General features: G+C 37.1%; 1 protein-coding gene across 1 annotated transcript; it reads right to left on the minus strand.

The window, feature by feature from the left end:
• Positions 1-11,760: 11,760 nt before the first annotated feature.
• Positions 11,761-12,998, minus strand: LOC122045052 (tropinone reductase homolog At5g06060-like). The gene is made up of 5 exons (XM_042605107.1): positions 12,911-12,998; positions 12,614-12,821; positions 12,294-12,510; positions 12,104-12,210; positions 11,761-12,013 (listed from the first exon to the last, which is right to left on the minus strand). Exons 1-5 carry the CDS (start codon positions 12,979-12,981, stop codon positions 11,837-11,839), a joined length of 780 nt encoding a protein of 259 aa, XP_042461041.1. The 5' UTR covers positions 12,982-12,998; the 3' UTR covers positions 11,761-11,836.
• Between the last annotated feature and the right edge of the window lie 4,916 nt (positions 12,999-17,914).

The following is a 17,914-nucleotide window of genomic DNA, read 5'->3' on the forward strand; positions in this document are numbered from 1 at the left end:
ATTGCTGCTATCTGATCAATTCTCACAGAAAAGTGACTATATATAGACTCTGTTATTGCTTATATATATATATAAGAAATATATAGATAAAAAAGAAGGGCACAAATAAAAAATAATATTTTTCCTATGACTACACATACAAATAAACATAAAAGTTTACTTTGCTGTCGTTGTGTATTTCATTGGAGGGATGCGTGGGTGGGTGGGGTTGCTTGAATTGGATTGGATAGAGAAAATTCATTAAAAAAACTATTTTTTGTTTTTTTTTGTTTTTGCTTCGGCTGTAATTATTTTTTTTTATTTTTACAAAAGATGAATACGTTCGTTCTCAGCGCCTCCGTCAATTCATTCCAGGACTAACACGGAGGAGGTAAATCACGGACGACTATTAACCTTTGGAATAGTGACTAACACATAAGGGAGATATTTATTTCGACTTTATCGAAATTTAAATTTCAAATTTTAATTTTATTATGACAACATTTCATACGCTAGTTACTATACCCATCTAATTATCTTTTCTTGAAGTACCACGTAGGTGATGATTGATGACGTGTTTTTTGGAAACAATAAAGGCGCCTTAAATTTTACCAATCATGGATAATTTTTTTTTTTCAAAAAAAAAATTAAAATCAAATGGGTATCTGTCTCATGAATTTTTCCCAAATTGGATAGAGAAAATTCATTAAAAAAATCTTTTTTGTTTTTTGTTTTTGCTTCGGCCATAATTGTCTTTTCTTGAAGAACCATGTAGGTGATAATTGATGACGCTTTTTTTTTTTTTGAAACAATGAAGGACGCCTTAAATTTTACCAATCATGGATATTTTTTTTTTTCAAAAAAAGAATCAAAATCAAATGGGTATCTGTCTCATGAATTTTTTCCAAATTGGATAGAGAAAGTTCATTAAAAAAAATCTGTTTTTTTTTTTTTTTACTTCGGCCATAATTGTCTTGTTTTTTGAAGTACCACGTAGGTGGTGATTGATGACGTATTTTTTTTTTTTTTTTTGTGGAAACAATAAAAGGACGCCTTAAATTTTACCAATCATGATTTTTTTTTTCAAAAAAAAAAAATCAAAATCAAATGGGTAAGTGAAGCAAACTTTGATTCGGCAAAGGCTTGATAAAGATGTCAGTAAGTTTGGACTTAGAATCAATATAAATGAGTTTAATGTCTTCTTTTGCCATATGATTTCTCAATGATGCAAATAGTACCATGATTAAGATATGGAATGTTGTCGTATCAAATTTTAGAGTCAAAATTCGACGTATCCGAGTATGTCTCTCCTCCATATCTTTCCACCTGTATTAATGACTAGTAGTCATCCGTGATTTATCTTCTCCGTGTTAGCCTAGGAATGGATTGACAGGGTGTTGGGGGCGAGCGAATCACCTTTTGCCATATCTAATAAAATGATGCTTTACTCCAATATACTTTGTCCTAGAGTAATGCACCATATTTTTGGTTAAATTTAGGATGCTCACATTAACACACAAAATCTTAACTTTTGAGTAATGAAATGCATAATTTTCTAGAGTATGCATCATCCAAAATAATTGAGTCACATAACCACCCATAGCTACATACTCAGCCTCGATTGTGGACAAGACAACATAAGGTTGCTTTCTACTACTTCAACTCACTAGGGAGGATCCAAGAAATTAGCATCCACTCCTACTACTTTTACTATTCAATTTGTAACTCGTATAATCAGAATCGGTGTACCCTACCAAATCAAAGTTTTTAGTCCTAGGATACCAAAGACCTACATTAAGAGTACCTTTAATGTATCTCAATATTCTTTTAACAACTATTAAATGAGACTCTTTGGTACAACTTTAGTATCTTGCACGTATCCCTACCACAAATAAAATATTCAGTCTACTAGAGGTTATATACAATAAACTACTAATCGTACTCCTATATTGCTTTAGTTCTATCAATTTTCCTTCTAGATCACTATCTACCTTAGTGTTGGTTCCCATAGGGGTAGATAATGTTTTAGCATTTTTCAAATCAAATTTCTTAATAATTTCCTTAGTATATTTGGTTTGATAAACATGAGTACCATCACTAGTTTATTTTACTTGTAATCCTAAGAAGAAGGTCAATTCTCTTACTAGACTCATTTCAAATTCATTCTCCATGTGTTTGATGAAGTCTTCAATGCGCTCATCATTTGTTGAACCAAAGACAATATCATCAACATATATTTGAGCAATAAATATATCCTTAAGTGCATTATGGTCTATCCTACAAAGGGTGTTTTGCCTAGTTGAGGAAAATGACGAGGGTTCATTGGACCTGCATAGATGAAATGATTAGAGAAAACAAGGATCTTCCTTTAGTAAGATTTTTGATTGATATATGTTTCTGATTGACATGTTAAGGATGACTCACTCTGCTATAAGTTAGGTGATTTGTAAATACAGGAAGACTTCTTATCAAGTGCTAATTGCAGTGCTGGTCAGTGAATTTCTCCGTGTTTGAACATATAATGTTTTGATAAATATTGAGCAAAGTTCTATACATCAATTATCACCTCTGTGATTTAATCTATGATTTCTATGCTTTAATTTCTCTATATGTAATATTTTATCTTTTAGAAGCTTATTGTTTATGGTAAATTTAGTGAATTAATGGATGCTAGTTTAATTGCGGCAGACATATGAAATATTGTATTATGAGATATTGGATATTTCCTTTTCCTGAATTGCAATGTTTGAAAACTCTAAAAGTAGCATTCCACCATGCCACAAAAGAGGAGGTTGGGTTGATCCTTCTATTCTTTATATATTCTTGTTTTGTGAAATTTTCTTATAACTTAGATGTTTTATTTTTAGGTGGTAGTTCACAACATTCGACTTCCAAATAATAGCACTGTGGCATGAAGCCAATATTTTCTACATACACTTAGAATTCCTCTCTTGTTTAGTTGTTTGACATTTTAACTTTCATCTTACTTTTTATCCATGTAGATATTTCTTCCTGGTGAGAAGATTGAGAACATTAATGATTACTTTACGTGCAGAGGAGGTGAGTTTGTATTGGAGATATTTTTACATTTATCTGAAATTTATTGTTTACATGCTCTATTGTGTTGTTTCATCTATGTTAGGAGACCTATCATTTTCAAGGTAAACTCGTGTGATTTTGTGTCAAATATTGTGATTTGATGGTATCTTATGATTGATTGGATTTGGGTATTCTCCTTGCAGATTCCAGAAGAAGAGAAAAACCTTGGGCCTCATGATCGCTTGATTCGTGTTTACCATTTTAATAGAGATCCTAATCAGAACCAAATGGCAAGTATAATGTGTTTGACTTGTGCTATTGTTTGGAGCTTTCAATAAAATAGATGTATTTATCTTTTGGTAATAATTACCATCTGGTGTATTTTATATTCTCTGCCAACAATTCTTGTATGATTTCTTTTTTACCTGTACTGAAACTTTTTCCCATTCTTAATTACCTTATATAGATGTCCACATGCTTTACTTTCTAGGCACTGACAGAGAGATATTTCCAATTACTTTATTATATACAATAAAGGATTATCCCAAAAACTAGAGTAGCTAGATAATTGCATTATTATACAGATCCATGATTACTTTTGACCTCTCTATGAAGACAAACCTCCCTAAGAACTTCATGTTTTTTGTTTTTTTGCAGCAAGTTTAAGATCATTAGTCATTAAGGAAGGTGAAACTTAAGCCAATGTCAAGATACACATTCAGAAGAAATTGCAAGTTCCAGATGACGAATTTTCAAAGATACTTTTCTTGTTACTTTAGTGATTCAATGCTCATTTATATTGCATCTTCCTTTATTATAAAGATTAGGATTTCATACTTAGTTGTGCCCCTTATCATGTCTGGCATAAAATTGAATTATTGTCAAATATACTAGTTTACTTTATTATTACTGTCTGTGCTGTATTCATTGAATCTTGAAAAAAATATCATTAGTGACGAATTTCTCCCGTCACTAACCCTTATATTCATTGAATCTTGTCAGCGGGGGGTTGTTTTTTTTTTTTAAAATATAGTCAGCAGTGAATTCTGATATATTCGTCTCTAACAACTGGTTTTAGCAACGAATTATTATATATTCGTCCTTAAAATCAATAAATTTTAGCGACGTATTACTCATACGTCATTGCAAATATTTACTATTTAGCGACGAATCAAACTAAATATGTCACTAACCATATGTAGTTTAGCGGCGATTATGCCAATCTTAGCGATGAAAATATGATTTGCGACACGCTTATAGTGACTATGTTAGCGACGAATATTTATCATCATGAATTGTTGGTAGCGATTAAAACACATGTGTTAGCGATGAAATAATTCGTCGCTAAATTATGTTTTTCTTGTAGTGGCTCCAACATGCTGGAATTACACAACAATGTTTCCCAATCTTGTAAGAATGTGCAACGAAGGTGCTTTTATGTTAACTAGTGTGCTCTATATCTTGGTTGTCATTCAAGCTTAGTAACACCTATTTATATGCTATCATTGTCGCCTTAGCCAATTAAAGCTACCTCAAATGCAGAGTCCGTTGAAAGTCATTTACGTGGCATGTCAGCAATTGCATTGGAGGGTAATGTATAGTGCATGTTTTATATAGACTTGCTCCAAATCAAAATATGTGGTCTTCTGAATTTTCGCTATAACATGCATGCCTATTTTCCTTATCTTTTCTTAGGAGATGGTACTAATGCAACTGATTATATATGTTACAATCTTGAAATTTGGCCCGATTGAACATCAATTATATTTCATTTCTTTTAAGTTCGAAGTTTTTTCTTCTCTTCAGTTTACATACACCAGGTCTGACATTTTATTGTCATTTTCATCAAGTTTGTTAAGGATCTAAAAAATACATTTCATGGTTACTCTACTCATATTTTGTTGTTGTAACATATTAGGAGTGAGTATTTATTCATATAAATAGATAAGTTGCAATCTCTTTCGCCTTCTTTGTGTCAGCATTCTGATATAATTATCCATGTAATAAGTATCCTAAATAATACTAAATGTTATCTCCCAAAACATTTTATGATTTTCTGTGTCTTTATATCAAATTCACCATGCAAGTGTTGTTTCTTAAAAGAAAGCTAAAACGGATAACATACCTTTGTTTTTCATTTCATGATACTGTATCTAATGGTTGGTAGGAAGTTAGTTTGTTTCAGTGTTCTAAATTCATAGTATATTTTTTCATATTAATTAAATGAATTCAGAAAATGTTCGACATGCTTTTGTATTTGTGATTGTTATTTCTCGATCAATGTATGTTATCCCTTCCAAGTTATGGAGAATGTATATTTTTTCATGTTATTTCTGTTGGTTGGACCTAGGAGGATCGTACCGGTTCCACTGTATAAAAATTTTGTACAAGTGTCGAACTTTTTCCTAAACAACCTATTGTGTTCTTTAGAAGTTAAATTATGAATCGCAAACGGAACTTAACATTATTGATTCCAAATTTAACTTATCTGTTCTTAATGGTTTAGACTTAGATCGCAAGCGGAACTTAACACTATTGATCCAAGTCCAACCTATGTTACAAAGTTAATTAAATATTTATTTCAAAAATTGGCTCCCAGGTCAAACATGGCGAGGCACTAGACCTTCTTGGGTACGGGATCATCCACCACTGCCTCGACAAAGCCTTTATAGAAATTCAATATTTAATTTCCTAAAATAACATTAGGTTTAACCAAAAAGAGCAATCGAATCACAAATTCGAAAAATAAAACAAAAACATAAATTCGAACAAATTCGAAACTCTAGAATCATATGCCTCTTGTGTTTGGTATTTCCAAAAATAACTATTCAAAGAAAACTACTAGTATGATGCGGAAAACAATTACTAGTTATACCTTTTTTTGTAAGCAAAAATAATCTCTTGATCTTCTACCGTATTCCTCTTCTAATCTCGGATGTTGTGTAGACAACGATCTTCCGAGATGAGAACCACCCAAGCCCTTCTTCTCCAAGCAAGTTTCGACCACCACAAAAACTCCAAGAGATGTGAGGTTCGACCACCACCACCAAGCTCCAAGGGATGCTAGAAACAAAGTCTCCTTTCTCTCCTTCTTCTCCTAGCTAGAACCGGCCACCATGGACTCCTCTTGTGTTGATGCCGCCGGCCACAAAGGAGGAAGAGAAGAGAAGGAGAAGAGGCTCTAGGGCCGGCCACACCAAGGAGGAAAAGAGAGAAAGAAATAGAATAGAGTCGTTAGCCATGAAGGCACCTCTACCCCCTCTTTTATAATCTTTGGTTTTGACAAATAAGGAAATTTAAATAAAAACTTCCTTAATTCTTTTGCCATGAAAAAGAAAATTTAATTAATTTAAAAATCGATTTCCTTTTCTTAAACATCATGGCCGGCCACCTACAAGATTCAACAAGGAAAATTTTAATTAACACAAGAATTAAAACTTCCTAATTTGTTTCCGGAAATTTATAAAAAATTTCTCCAATAATTTTTCCCTTCATGGTGGGTTATAAAAGGAAATTTTATGAATTAAAATCTTTCTTTTAAACATGAGGATGATTTTCAAAAAGAAAAGTTTTCTCTAAAATTAAAAACTCCTTTCAATCTACAAATAAGGAAAGATATCAAATCTTCTCTTAATCTTTTGTAGAAACTTATAAAAGGAAATTTTTAATTTTAAAACTTTCTTTTAAATCATGAACATGGTTACAAAAAAGGAAAGTTTTCTTAAAATTAGAATCCACCTTTCAATCTACAAATAAGGAAAGATTTCAAATCTTTTCTTAATCTTTTGTAGAAAGTTATAAAAGGAAAGATTTAATTTTAAACTCTCTTTTAAAACCATGGAATCCATATAAGAAAAAAATTATAAATAAAATCTCTTTTATATTATATGTGGCCGACCACACCTAGCTTGGACTCCAAGCTAGGGCCGACCACTAATCTTGGCTCAATCCTTGGGTCTTGGCCGACCTTAGCTTGGGTTCCAAGCTAGCTTGACTGGCCACCAAAGAGTGGGTAAGAAGGTGGGTATAATTCTCTATATACAAGAGGCTACGATAGGGACTGAGAGGAGGAATTGGTTTTGGTCTCCCGATGAAATTAAGCTTCCCGTGTTCACCCCGAACACACAACTTAATTTTATTAATAATAATTCATACCAGTAAAGAATTATTATTGAACTACCGCATCAATCCCAAATTACATTTTGGGCTCTTTCTTATTATGAGTGTATTAATCTCCCTATGTTTAAGATGTCGAATGCCCACTAATTAATGAGTTACCGACAACTCTCTTTAATTAATATCTTAGGCCAAGTGTAGTACCACTCAACCTTATCGTCATGTCGGACTAAGTCCACCTGCAGGGTTTAACATGACAATCCTTATGAGCTCCTGTTGGGGACATTATCAACCTAGATTAGTAGGACACAGTTTCCTTCTATAATCAACAACACACACTATAAGTAATATCATTTCTCAACTTATCGGGCCTTTTGATTTATCATGCTAAATATCACCCTTTGATAAGTTAAAGAAATGAATATTAAATATATGTGCTTGTTATTATATTAGGATTAAGAGCACACACTTCCATAATAACTAAGGACTTGTTCTTTTATTAAGTCAGTAGAAGTGGTGTTTTTTTTTTGTTTGATCACACTTAATTTGATTTGATTTTTGATAGAGGAAAGACATTAATGTCCAAATAGTGAGTGTTGTGAAAGTATGGAATCACTCAGAGTTCTATATTGATACTACATCCTCGATTATCTTGTTGATTCATTGTACATTGTGTACAATACAAAGAGAATAATGATGAACTATATGAGTCTTGGCATTAGAAGATAGAGGATGGGTGGCCTAAGAAACTATATCATACGTAGTGACCGCGGAGATGAAACTAATGATTTGTGATATGTGTTATGATTCTATGTAAAGTATGATATTTGAATATGACATACATGCCGATGTTTTTATCAAAATGTACACAATTCATATAATAAGCATATAGATATATATATATATATATAATGATTATAATACATCAATAGAGACTCAATAGTCACCCAATATTGTTTTAATATACCTCCGTCGACAGTAATCACTTGACTGGTGATGAAAGATGAGTATCAAGATCTACGTTTTTTCCGGTCTGATCTGATCGGAGGGTTTGCTTGAGTTGCAACTCAAGGAACTTATTGTCTGTGCAGTGATTCCATCCTAAAGCATGATACTTGAATAATATTGCATACATCTCCATGTGTTTAATAAAGCGTATCGATTCATACAAGTATAAAGATATACCAATTGTATTACATCGATACAGACTTAATAGACATAGTATAATGGTGCAACCTATTTTGCATGACACGTGGTACATCAAATTAGATTGAAACTTATTGAAATTAAAGACAAGAATTGTAGTAAGGAGTCCCAAGTCGAATACTTCCAAAGGCAACTAGTAAAGACATGAATGATCTAAATGTGATATTTTTTTTTTCTTTTGGGTTTTCTAATGGAATTGAAATTTCGGTTATTACAAAGATGAGAATTGAGATGACAAGTTTTCTCTACCAAATGCAATGAATTGGAGTGAATTCTACTGTTGTAACTTGATCTAGTTAAACATATTATTAAATGGCAATAAAACCAACCGAAAATGTACAAGCTAACTGCTAGCTGACTTCACATGAACTCAATTTAACCTAATGGAATCAATTCAAGAAAACAGATCTTCAAAGCAAACTAATCCATTGGAAATATAAAATCAGTGAAGCATCATTCCAAAACTGAACTAGTTATGAATTGAAATCCCTCAACTCTTGACTTCTCTTTCTTTATTGAACACAACTAAAAACTGTAAATAGAACTAGGACTATGTACTTCTGATGCTATCAATTAAAGCAGTAAGAACTTAACTAGGCATCAAAACTAGTTAAAACTACCAAAATCTAGGTACAAATACTTCTCAAATCTCAGTTCAAAATCTATCTGTAACGAAAACATGTGTCATTAGAATCAGTAATCAAGAAAGGAAATCAACAGAGCTAAATTTGCAGTTCTTCCTAAACTAAAATGCAGAATTCGAGTTTGGATTTGTGTGCGTCGAAAAGGAAAACAAATTAAAGCATAGATCTAACAATTGAATCTAAAATCTAGATCAAGAGATATCCACAAACTCAAATCAATGCTTAAGAACTGTCTCTCTGCCAATTGCAGAGAAGCTCTCGAAAACTCCCTTGAGCAATCGTCGGAGTGACTCAGGTTCTCGGCTGGCAATAAAGAAACGCTAAGCTCGTAGAAACCTCCCTACAAGCTCGCGACCTCATTAAGTGCTCATCGCCTGAAGAACAGGGGGAGTGGAATGAATCGCGATCACCAATCGATTGATCGGATCGATTACGAAGTCGCGAATGAATAGGGAAATGGATTGGAAGCAAGAACACCAGAAAAACTCCTCCGAAACTCCTGTTGCCTGATAGAACCCCTCAAGTCGGGAAAACTCCCCCGATTTGAGTTCGTCTGTGGATTGCGGATTGCAAGGATCGCGGCAGAGAAACCTCCCTTTGTTGCGATCTGAAACTCGGACGACGGTCGCCGGAAACTCGAAATGCCGCCGGTGATGACAGATCTTGAAGCAAGGTCTGGTTGTGGAAGGTGCTTGCGTTCTGTTCGCAGGAGATGCCGAAGACGACACGGTGAACAGTAGCGCAAGCCACTGTTCACTGTGCCGAGATTGGGAATTTGAACTCTGCTTGAACCGGTTCAAAACTTGGTTTACTCGGTGATATGGATAGGTTAAGGGCAGTAAAGGAATTAAGGAAAGGGGGAGGGGTATTTTGGACAATTTACTGTAGCATCTCTATTTAGGTTACTATTGCTCCGTGGAAAAGGGGGTGCTGGTTCATGGAAGGGGTCCGCCGCCACAGTGGCTTCTTCCTCCCTCTCGCTCTTCTCGCCGGAGCTGAGGTCGCCCTCCGCCTCTTTCCACTCTTCTCCCTCTCTCTCGCCGCCACCCTCGGAGGCCGGCCATAGCGACAATCCCCGTCCTTCCTCCTTCTCCTCGCAAAGGCCGACTCCGGCTGCTCCCTCTTCCGCCACCGAGAAAGGAGGAAGTGAACCTCTCTTCCTGGTGCTCAACTCCTCGCCGGAGAGACCGGCCCACCTTTCTTCCTCTTCCTCCTCGCGACGCCGTCTCCGGACCAGCGACTGCTCCTTTTCTCGGATGCCGACAGCGCCTCTTAGCTCTCCCTCTCTTCACGCCTGGGGGACAGTCGTCGCCTCATCCCCGCTTTCTTTCTTACGACGAGGAGGTCGAGGGTTCCCATCGCATTCCCCTCCCGCGCCGACTCCTCCTCTTCTCCCTGCTCACGCACGCCTCACGGCACCACCACCGGACCGACACCACCTCAACTGTCTTCCTCGTCGCAGCGACCAGCCATCGTTGACCAGCGTTAACAGTAGCCTCCAGCATTGCAGAGGGCTTCCGAGTAGCAGCCGAGTCCCATCGTCGTGGACGGCTTCCGTGCCGTAGCCATTCCCCATCGCCGTAGACGGCCCCGAGTTGCATTCGCGTACATTTCTGAGGCCGATCTAGTATTCGACCCACGTTGACGAGTGTCTTCGGCGCTATTTCGACCATCAAACCATTGTTGCATTCCGATCTTCATGCCGATCTAGTTTGGGTATGGTGTTCCAACTTATGTGATGAGCCAGTCTGATGGTGTGTCATACCTCGACCTGCGCCGATCTCGTGTCCCGGCCTTCATGCCAATCTTGTGTCTCGGCCTGCGTGCAAATCTTGTGTCCCGGCCTGTGTGCCGATCTGGTGTCCCGATCTGCGTGCCGATCTCGTGTCCCGGTCTGCGTGCTGATCTCGTGTCCCGGCCTACGTGCTGATTTCGTGTCCCGGCCTGCGTGCCAATCTTGTGTCCCGGCCTGCGTATCAATCTTGTGTCCCAGCCTGTGTGTCGTTCTTGTGTCCCGGTCTGCGTGCCGATCTCGCTTCACGGTCCACGTATCGTCTTCTGGATCCAGGCCGCATTCAACCCAGTGCCGCCAGACCCAGCTCCACATTCGACTCCGAGTCACCTACTCTTCCGGGTCGTGACAACTCGAGCCGCGTCCCATCCGAGGGCGCCCCCCTGGGCCAGGGTACGTTCTCCGTTCATATTCTATGCATATTTCATTATTTTATGGTTTAGTCTTGTACTCATATATTCATTGGATCCGCCTCGAATATCGGGGTACCGGGGGCCGGGTCAACTCGGTCGCTGGTTGCAGGGTAGCGTTGACCAGAGGACTTTTGAAGACTTGGTCAACATAGAAGCCATCTCAGCACATCCCCTCCAGGACGTTGTGATTTAGTCAACATTTCCGCCCACCTCGCTCGACGGTCCGTCTGACTCAGCTTTCGGATGGGATCACTTGGGTTCAACAACTCTTGGGTTAATAGCACTCACTTGATCCACCAAGTTCAATAGTGCATCAGCAAAGGTCAAGTCTAGATCCAAACTAGCCAACTTGACTGCCCCCCAATATGATCAATGCGTCCAACATCTTCATCCACATCGAAAAAATAAAATATATTAAGCACAATCCATGAATTAAAAGTAATTACGAATTGGATTAGCTCAAGATGCATCTTGATTAGCAAAATCTAGCTTCCAAATCAATTACTCAAACAAAAATATGTCCCAAAGCCAAACAATTCAAGTCAAAATAAAGAACCGATTTGCATACCATCATATAACATACATGCCCATGTTTTTATTAAAGTGGTGTGTGTAGATATATATACACACACGTGACACGTCGAGATTTAATAGTCACCGCATATTGTTTTACCTCCATCGACGGCAATCACTTGACCGGTGATGAAAGAGGAAGAAGGAAGGCAAAGAAAAGCAACTGAAGCTGCCACTTCCTCAGGCTCTCCCACACGCCCAAGCGGAGCACGATGACACCACTTCGCTACCAGTTCTTCGTTCTCCATGAACTATTAAACATAAAATTTTTATGCAATTTAAATTTTTATGATATTTAAATGAAAAGGAACAATTAAGTACAAAGATAAGTGATTGCATACCCATTCAGCCATCGGCGTATTGATGACACCAGGAGCAACACAATTGATACGAATATTGTCCTTAGCCCATTCGCAAGCGAGGCATCTAGTGAGTTGGTTCATGGCTCCTAAAGACAAACCAATTTTCATGTTGCATTTAGATATTAACATGGTTTTTTTTTTATATATTTTTGGAGAATAATTAGGATACCCTTAGATGCTCCATAGACGGACATAAAAGAGGTTCCTTCGAGACTAGCAATTGAAGAAATGAAGATGATATTGCCCCGTCCAGATGCCTTGAGAAGAGGATGAGCGAGTTGACTCAAATGGAAACCAGCTTCCAAGTTAGCGTTCATGGTGTGCTTGTAGTCCTCTTGAGTCACCTCTAAAACTGGTTTAATGTAACCAAACGCTACATTATTAACCTACACAAACAGTCAATCGAATTCAGTTAACAATTAGAGAAATAAAAAATATTTAACAATTTTATCAAAGCTACTGCAACAAGAACAAATGTCAAATCATCACCAGGATATTGAGTTTGCCGTTGAAGATGGCGCTGACTTCCTTTATCAGCTTCTCCCTCTCTTCCGAGGACGAGACGTCACAGACCGAACCAGTCACCTGAAGCTTCAGGTCTCTCCATTTCTGCAAACTCTGTTTCAGCTCTGCTTCATTCCTGGCGCACGTATGAACTGCTGCTCCAAATCTTGCTAGTTCTTCCACAATAGCACACCTGTAATAACAACAACAATAGCAACAATAAAAACAAAAAAATAAAATAAAATAAGGCCTATAAAAAGATGATAACAGCAAAATATTTACCCTATCCCTTTGGATCCGCCAGTGACCAAGGCTGTTTCTCCTCGAAGAGACCATCTGTTTCCCAACTCCATCGATTGCTGCTATCTGATCAATTCTCACAGAAAAGTGACTATATATAGACTCTGTTGTTGCTTATATATATATATAAGAAATATATAGATAAAAGAGAAGTGCACAAATAAAAAATAATATTTTTCCTATGACCACACACACAAATAAACTAAAAAGTTTACTTTGCTGTCGTTGTGTATTTCATTGGAGGGATGGATGGGTGGGTTGGGTTGCTTGAATTGGATTGGATAGAGAAAATTCATTAAAAAAATTCTTTTTTTTCCTCGGCTATAATTATCTTTTCTATATAACAAAATGTGAATTCGTTCAGATTTGAACCCAGATTTTATTATGATAATAACTTATGTACTAATCATTAGATTCATCCGAAGGGATTATAATTATGTGATGCTTGATGACGTTTTTTTTTTTGGAAACAATAAAGACGTCTTAAATTTTTTTTTTTTCAAAAAAAGAATTAAAATCAAATGGGTATCTGTCTCATGAATTTTTCCCAATTGGATTGAGAAAATTCATTAAAAAAAAATCTTTTTTGTTTTTTGTTTTTGCTTCGGCCATAATTGTTCTTTCTTTACCACGTAGGTGATGATTGATGACGCATTGTTTTTTTTGGAAACAATGAAGGACACCTTAAATTTTACCAATCATGGATATTTTTTTTTCAAAAAAGAATCAAAATCAAATGGTGTCTGCCTCATTAATTTTTTTCCAAATTGGATAGAGAAATTTCATTAAAAAAAAAACTTTTTTGTTTTTTGTTTTTTGTTTTTTTTTGCTTCGGCCATAATTGTCTTTTTTTTTTTTTTTTTTTTTTTGTAAACAATAAAAAGACGCCTTAAATTTTACCAATCATGGGTACTTTTTCACAAAACGAATTAAAATTAAATGGGTAAGTGAAGCAAACTATTATTCGGTCTGAGGCTTGCTAAATATATCAATAAGTAGAATCAACATAAATAAGTTTAATTTCTCTTCTTGTCATATAATCTTTGATAAAGTAATATTTGCCCCCAGGGCGTAGCACAGACGGTGGGCGCATGGTATCTCTGGCGTAATGGTCAGGGGTCGATTCTCAGGAACTGACGACCTGGGGTTTACCCCGCCATGCGCCTATGGCCTGTGTACCTGCATGAACCTCCCTCCATATCCGTGGGGCCGGCACTAGGGGGGCCGCTAAGGTAGCGGATCTACCTTTTTTGATAAAGTAATATTTACGATACTAGGGGGATCGCTAAGATAACGGATCTATTTTTTTTTTGATAAAGTGATATTTGTCACCGAGGCTATGATACAATGATAAGACATTTAGGTCTCTTCGGATGGGTCTAGTGGCTAGCGTATGAGATGTTACCACAATGAGGTATGGGGTTCAAATCTCGGCAAAATCGAGATAAATACCTCCCTTATGTGCTAATCACTATTCCAAAGGCTAGTAGCCGTCCGTGATTTACCTCCTCCGTGTTGGGCTTGGGACGGATTGGCGGGGGCGCTGGGGGCGAACGTATTCGCCTTTTACCACAACGATAAGATATTTAGATTATCACTCAGACGTCTACGGTTTGAGCCCCACATATGATGAATTTGTAAGAATTTTCCCTCCAAATGAGACACACAACTAAAAGATGTTGGGCCCGATTTACCCTGGTGGCCGGTGGAAAACTTTCGTGGGATCGGGCCGATCACCTCGGGCTCGACGTTACCTAACCTGATTAATCATTTTTTTTTCTAATAAAGTGATGTCAGACCGGTCACCTCTAGAGATAGTCAATGAGACTAATTGAGATTATCATTTTTTTTCTTCTAATAAAGTGATGCATGTCCCCGGGGCTATGGTGCCGTGGTAGGATATCCAAGTTGTCACCCAGGCACCCGTGGTTCGAACCATAACTACGACGTATTTATAGAAATTTTTCCTCCAAATGGAGGGCGTAATCAAAGGATGTTGGGCTTCTGAGCTGGCCGCCGCGTGCGCTTCTCGATTTACCCTGGTGGCCAGTGAGAAACTTCCATAGGACCGAACCGGTCACCCCAGGGATAGTCAATGAGGCTAACTGGAATTATCATTTTTTTCTAATAAAGTGATGTCATCCTCGGGGCCATGGTGCCACGGTAGGATATCTAGGTTATCACCCAAGCACCCGTGGTTCGAACCCCAATTATGACGTATCTATAGGAATTTTTCCTCCAAATGGGGGGGGGGGGCGTAACTAAAGGATGCTGGGCTTCTAGACTGTGTTGGTTGCTACTCGGTAAACCTAATGGTTCCACTGTACAAAAGTTTTGTACAAAGGTCTGAACCTTTACCTAGCTACCATGTGTTCTTTTAAATTAAACTTGGATCGCCTGCGGAACTTAACACGTTTGATCCAAAGTTTAATCTATTTGTTCTTTTAGGTTTAGACTCGGATCTCCTGCGGAACTTAACACGTTCGATCCAAATCACCTAGGTTATTAATTTCATTAAATATTAGTTTCCAAAATTGGCTCCCAGTACTGACGTGGCGAGACACATGACCTTCTTGGATATGGGAACAACCACCACCGACTAGACAAAGCCTTTTAAGGAAAGTTAATATTTAATTTCCTTAAATAACTTTAGGTCAACCGAAAAGAACAATCAAATCACAAGGAAAAGAAAAAAACAAAAGAACACAACATCGAAAACAAATTCGAAATACTAGAATCGTATGCCTCTTGTATTTGGTATTATTTCCAAAAATAACTAGTATGATACGGAAAGGAAAAATACTAGTTATACCTTTTAGAAAAACCTCTTGATCTTCTACCGTATTCCTCTTCTAACCTCGGACGTTATGTGGGCAACGATCTTCCAAGATGAGGACCACCAATACACCTTCTTCTCCCCCTTGCAAGGTTCGGCCAAGTCAATAGCTCCTCCAAGGATGAAGAGAAAACACCACCAATGCTCCAAGGGATAAAGCTTTCTCTCCTTCTTCTCCAAGCTTGAATCCGGCCACCACTTAATCTCCTAGAGGAAGAGAAGGTTCGGCCACAACAAGGAGAAGAGAGAACTTGAAGGGGCCGGCTACACCAAGGAAGAAGAGAGGAAGAAGAATAATAAAAGTTGTGTGTCATGAAGGCACCCCAACCCCCTCTTTTATATTCCTTAGCTTTGGCAAATAAGGAAATTTAATTATAATAAAATTTTCTTAACTTTCCTTGACATGAATTAATTGAGAAAAATAAAATAAAATTTCCCAATTAACCTTGTAATGGCCGGCCACCTCATGGAGATCAAACAAGACAACTTTTAATCAACAATTAAAAATTCCTTATTTGTCTTCGAAAATTTTAAAAAATAAAATTTCCTTTTAAAATCCCTTCATGGTTGATAAAAAGAAATTTCTATAATTTTAATTATTCTACATGTGAATAATTTATAAAGAAGAAAAATAAAATATCTTTCCAATCTACAAAAAAGGAAAGAGATCTAATCTCTTTCTTTAATCTTTTGTAGATCCTTTTAAAAGAAATATTTTAATTTTTAATCTCTCCAATAAATTATATCTTTCACATAAGAAATATTTAAAATTAAAATTCCTTTTAATTTAATGGGGGCCGGCCACCTAAGCTTGGGTTCAAGCTAGGGCCGGCCACCCATGAATCAAGGCTTGGCCGGCCCTAGCTTGATCCACAAGCTAGGCCCCCTTATCATGGGTATGAAGGTGGGTATAGGTGGATATAGTACTCTATAAATAAGAGGCTACGATAGGGACCGAGAGGAGGAATTGGTTTTGGTCTCCCGATAAAATTAAGCATCCCGTGTTCGCCCCGAACACACAACTTAATTTTATCAATAATAATTCATTCCACTAGAGAACTATTATTGAACTACCGCACCAATCCCAAATTATATTTTTGGGCTCCTTCTTATTATGAGTGTGTTAGTCTCCCTGTGTTTAAGATGTCGAATGCCCACTAATTAAGTGAGTTACTGACAACTCATTTAATTAATATCTTAATCCAAGAATAGTACCACTCAACCTTATCATCATGTCGGACTAAGTCCACCTGCAGGGTTTAACATGACAATCCTTATGAGCTCATCTTGGGGACATTATCAACCTAGATTACTAGGACACAGTTTCCTTCTATAATCAACAACACACACTATAAGTGATATCATTTCCTAACTTATCGGGCTTATTGATTTATCGAACTAAATCTCACCCATTGATAAATTAAAGAAATAAATATCAAATATATGTGCTTGTTATTATATTAGGATTAAGAACACACACTTCCATAATAACTGAGGTCTTTGTTTCTTTATAAAGTCAGTATAAAAGAAACGACCTCTAATGGTCCTACTCAATACACTCTAAGTGTACTAGTGTAACTATATATTTAAGATAAACTAATTCCTAATTACACTACGACCTTCCAATGGTTTGTTCCTTTCCATTTTGGTCGTGAGCTGCTATTTATAATTTATAAGGTACAGATAACATCATCTTCTGTATGTGACACCACATACTATGTTATCTACAATATAAATTAATTGAACAACTACAAACAAATGTAGATAATTTGACCAAATGTGATTCTTTATTCAAAATAAATGTTTACAAAAGCTAAGGCTTTCAGTATACACTCTAACAGACTGACCACCGCGTGCACTTCTCGATTTACCCTGGTGGTCGGTAGGAAACTTCCGTGGGGTCAGGCCGGTTACCTTAGAGATAGTCAATGCGGCTAATTAGGATTATCATTTTTTTTCTAATAAAGTGATGCCCGCGGTTCGAATCCCAGTTACGGCGTATTTGCAGAAATTTTTCCTCCAAATGAGGGGCGTAACCAAAAGATGCTGGGCTTCTGGGCTGGCTGCCGTGTGCGCTTCTCGATTTACCCTAGTGACCGGTGGAAAATTTTCATGGGATCCGACCGATCACCCCCAGAGATAGTCAGTGA

The sequence above is a fragment of the Zingiber officinale genome, chromosome 2B, assembly GCF_018446385.1.
Source record: "Zingiber officinale cultivar Zhangliang chromosome 2B, Zo_v1.1, whole genome shotgun sequence".
Taxonomy (NCBI): domain Eukaryota; kingdom Viridiplantae; phylum Streptophyta; class Magnoliopsida; order Zingiberales; family Zingiberaceae; genus Zingiber; species Zingiber officinale.